This window comes from Rhincodon typus, chromosome 40, assembly GCF_021869965.1.
Source record: "Rhincodon typus isolate 14 chromosome 40, sRhiTyp1.1, whole genome shotgun sequence".
Lineage (NCBI taxonomy): Eukaryota > Metazoa > Chordata > Chondrichthyes > Orectolobiformes > Rhincodontidae > Rhincodon > Rhincodon typus.
Window position 1 is genome coordinate 5288147 of NC_063371.1, and position 3925 is coordinate 5292071.

Below are 3925 nucleotides of genomic sequence, written 5' to 3' on the forward strand. Positions count from 1 at the left end.
TTACATATTCCCAGGAATATCCTCCCTAAGTACAGCCATAATGTTATCCCTAATCAAAAATGCCACACCCCCTCCTCTGCTACCCCACCACCACCCCCCACCCCCACCACCACCACCACCACCACTTCCTATCCTTCTGGTAGCATCTATACCCTGGAACATTAAGCTACCACTCCTGTCCATCCCTGAACCACACCTCTGTATTAATTTAAAATTCATTAAACCAATTGCTTAAACAGAACAATCAGTAGGACCACTTTGAAATCCAAAGTACTCAAATATGTAGGGAATCCACTTCAGAGTAAAGATGCTCATTCCATTCATATTGACACACTATCGTTTGCAGTCAAGATTCAGCATGCAGTAGCTCTTATAGAATCCCTTCAGTGTGGAAAGAGGTAAGTCAGCCTGTCAAGTCTGCACTTCAAAGAGCATTCCAACCAGACCTAGTGCCCTCACCATATTCTTGTAACCCCAGCTAATCCATCCAGCCTGCACATTTACAGATGGTTTAGCATGGCCAATCCACCTAACCTGTGCATTTTTGGACTGTGGGAGGATACTGGAGCACCTGCTGGAAACCAAGGCAGACTCCTGGAGAACATGTAAACTGCACATACTCAAGGTTGAAATTGAACCCAGATCCCTGGCATTGTGAAGCAACAGTGAGCCACTGAGCCACTGTTTCACCTCTTAGTTTTGCTCCTATTTTACTGGTTTTGATATCACGAGAGATTATGATTTGTTTTTTTTTTAATTGTTATTTAGTTAATTCCTATTTTAATAACAATCTGGCATGAAGTTGAGAATGGTGCATTTCTATCTCTTGCTAATTTCTATAGTTTTGGGTAAAATTTGGATGTGCCTCTTTTCTTGCAAAACATTTCAAAGGAAGAGAGAAGCAAGTCAAATACCCTGAAGTCACTCAAATTAATTCTCTCCTGAAAAGGGCTTTACACCAAACTGTCAGTTTCACTGGAACTGTTTCAGTTTTTGTTCAATTGGAATGCGATTTCAGTGTTACTTTTGTCATCTACACCTTAAGTTATTATTTAAAACAGATATAATACAATTTTAATCATACACCTCCTCCTCCTCCTTCGTCCCCCACCAGCCTGCCGCTATCAAAATGAAACATTTTCCCATAAAAGTTTTGGGGATATTTGTGCACTCTCTCCTTGAATAGAGATGAGTGAGTCTTCAGGGAAACCTTGCTGAGATCTTCTGTCAGTCATCTCTGCGCAAAGTGCCTCAGTTTCCCTCGAATCATCGAAATCGCGAGGAACTAGAACATCCTCTCTAAAATTGAGACGTTATGCATTATTCAGTTTAGTATCAATTTATCCCTGTCAAATTATAGACCATCTTGCTACACTGAAAAGTGCAGGGGAGCTAAGTAGTGATCGCACTAAGGTGACTGAAAAAAACAAGACCAACAACCACATGGATGTAGTTTTCAACATTTATTTAAATTGTAAACAAAAATCATGAAAAATGTTCATAAAGATGGCTTTGGAGTAATCACAGGCAAAGTTCCATCAATAAATACACCGTGTCCCGTCTAAGTTTCTCGACAGTCCTTGAGTCCTACCCGCCAGCCCCTTCCACCTAATTGGCGTCTTCTCACTCTGAGAGCTCCAGTGTGCCCTCCCGATTTTAGCAGGAGATTGGAAACGTTTGGAAGCTGTGATGGGGCCCTTGGCCGAGCTGCCCAGTGCGATTCACACACCTGTCATATCGAAGAGGCAAACGATTTGCACATTTGAGAACAAATGTCTGTCGTTTCTTCTCGAGAACGTCCTTTGCTGCAGCTTTAGGAACGTCCTGCGATTTGTCTCTTTCAGTGAAAACAAAATGCACGACAGTCTCCGTCGTTCCCGTCCATTTCTCTTTATCGAGGATTTGAGAGAATCTGCAAACGTTTCCCGCTAAGGTGGAACAGTTGCAGGAGTTTCATCCTCTTCCTGAGCTTCAGTGCGATCAGAGCTCGAGTAATCTGCTCGCTGCCTTGGTTTGTGGAAATGATCCTCGCCCTCTCCTCGGCTTTCCTGTCTCCTGCTCGATCGAACAGGCGTTGCAGAGCCGCCTGGTTCACCGACTCGAAGATGTTGGGCGCTGCTCCCTTGCGAAGCTCACTGTCGAAGCGTTGCCCGTAGACCAGAGGGCTGACGCGGTGAGAATAGCTGTACTCGGTGTCGGGGCAGGTGGCCATGCTGTGAACTCTCGATTGCCCACTTCTCCCTCTCTCTTTCTGGCTTTAAGGTTCGTGGTGTGCTGGCCGCAATAGCTCAGCCTCCCCGAGCCGGCTACTTATAGGGGATCCGAGACAGAGGGAGGATACCAGGACAGTCTGCAACAATGACCTCAACAGAATCCCTGGCGCCCCTTGCAATCTCCACCCTCGCCCTTACTTGGACAGACGCGTCTGGCAGCTAAATTTAAACCATTTCACGGCTCGCTTCCAATGCTAAAATCGAGTTGGAGTTCACTTTCGCGTTATAGATATTTTCAGCATTTTTTTCCAAATAAATAAAAATTCAATACGTACTCTTTAAACTCTAATCGATGCTCTGAGAATTGGAGGTGAGCGACCGAGCGAAAAAGCCTCAAATAATAATCACCCTTTGCACGTTTATCAATGAATGGACAGGTCAACACAAGTCCATTCCCCCAGCAAGTACAGAAAAATGAGGCAGCGTTAACCAGCTCCCTCCCTCGTACTTTTCTGCCCTTTTTCGCATAATTTCGTTCAGGCCGGTTTGAGATTCAAGAGAAAGGCGAACTTTATTTTAACCCGTGAAACCAAGTAGTGAGGAGACGGTCTTGCTCAGCCGGCATGTGGAGGGGCCGGTGTTGGACTGGAGTGGACGAGGTCAGACGAACACCTGAAGAAGGACTGATGCTCCAAAAGCTTGTGTTGTCAAATAAGCCTGTTGGACCATAACCTGGTGTCGTGTGATTTCTGACCCTGCTCAGCCGGGGCACAGAACTGAAACCGGTCGCTCAAGCCTAAGATGATGGATATTGAAGCAAATTGCAGTGTACTTATTGAAGCCATCTACGATATATCTGCACTGTTACTGACATGTAGTACCACACGCACACACGCAATGTTTATCAGAGACAACAAGGTGCAGGGCTGGATGAACACAGCAGGCCAAGCAGCATCATAGGAGCAGAGAGGCTGACGTTTCGGGCCTAGACCCTTCATCAGAAAAGGGGGAGGGGAAGGGGGTTTTGAAATAAATAGGGAGAGAGTGGGAGGCGGATAGAAGAGGGATAGAGGAGAGGATAGGTGGAGAGGAAACAAACAGGTCGAAGAGGCGGGGATGGGGCCAGGAAAGGTGAGTGTAGGTAGGGAGTTAGGAAGGGGATAGGTCAGTCCAGGGAGGACGGACAGGTCAAGGGGGCGGGATGAGGTTGGTCGGTAGGAGATGGAGGTGCGGCTTGAGGTGGGAGGAGGGGATAGGTGGGAGGAAGAACAGGTTAGGGAGGCAGGGACGAGCTGGACTGGTTTTGGGATGCGGTGGGGGGAGGGGAGATTTTGAAACTTGTGAAATCCACATTGATACCATTGGGCTGCAGGGTTCCCAAGCGGAATATGAGTTGCTGTTCCTGCAACCTTCGGGTGGCATCGTTGTGGCACTGCAGGAGGCCCAGGATGGACATGTCGTCTGAGGAATGGGAGGGGGAGTTGAAATGGTTCGCGACTGGGAGGTGCAGTTGTTTGTTGCGAACCGAGCGTAGGTGTTCTGCAAAGCGGTCCCCGAGTCTCCGCTTGGTTTCCCCGATGTAGAGGAAGCCACACCGGGTACAGCGGATGCAGTATACCACATTGGCAGATGTGCAGGTGAACATCTGCTTGATGTGGAAAGTCTTCTTGGGGCCTGGGATGGGGGTGAGGGAGGAGGTATGGGGGCAGGTG

The 3925-nt window shown here is 47.5% G+C and overlaps 1 protein-coding gene across 1 annotated transcript; it reads right to left on the reverse strand.

The window, feature by feature from the left end:
* Positions 1–1448: 1448 nt before the first annotated feature.
* On the reverse strand, positions 1449–2401 carry LOC109934951 (transcriptional and immune response regulator-like). The gene has a single exon (XM_020533632.2). It carries the CDS (start codon positions 2210–2212, stop codon positions 1892–1894), a length of 321 nt encoding a protein of 106 aa, XP_020389221.1. The 5' UTR covers positions 2213–2401; the 3' UTR covers positions 1449–1891.
* Positions 2402–3925: the final 1524 nt, after the last annotated feature.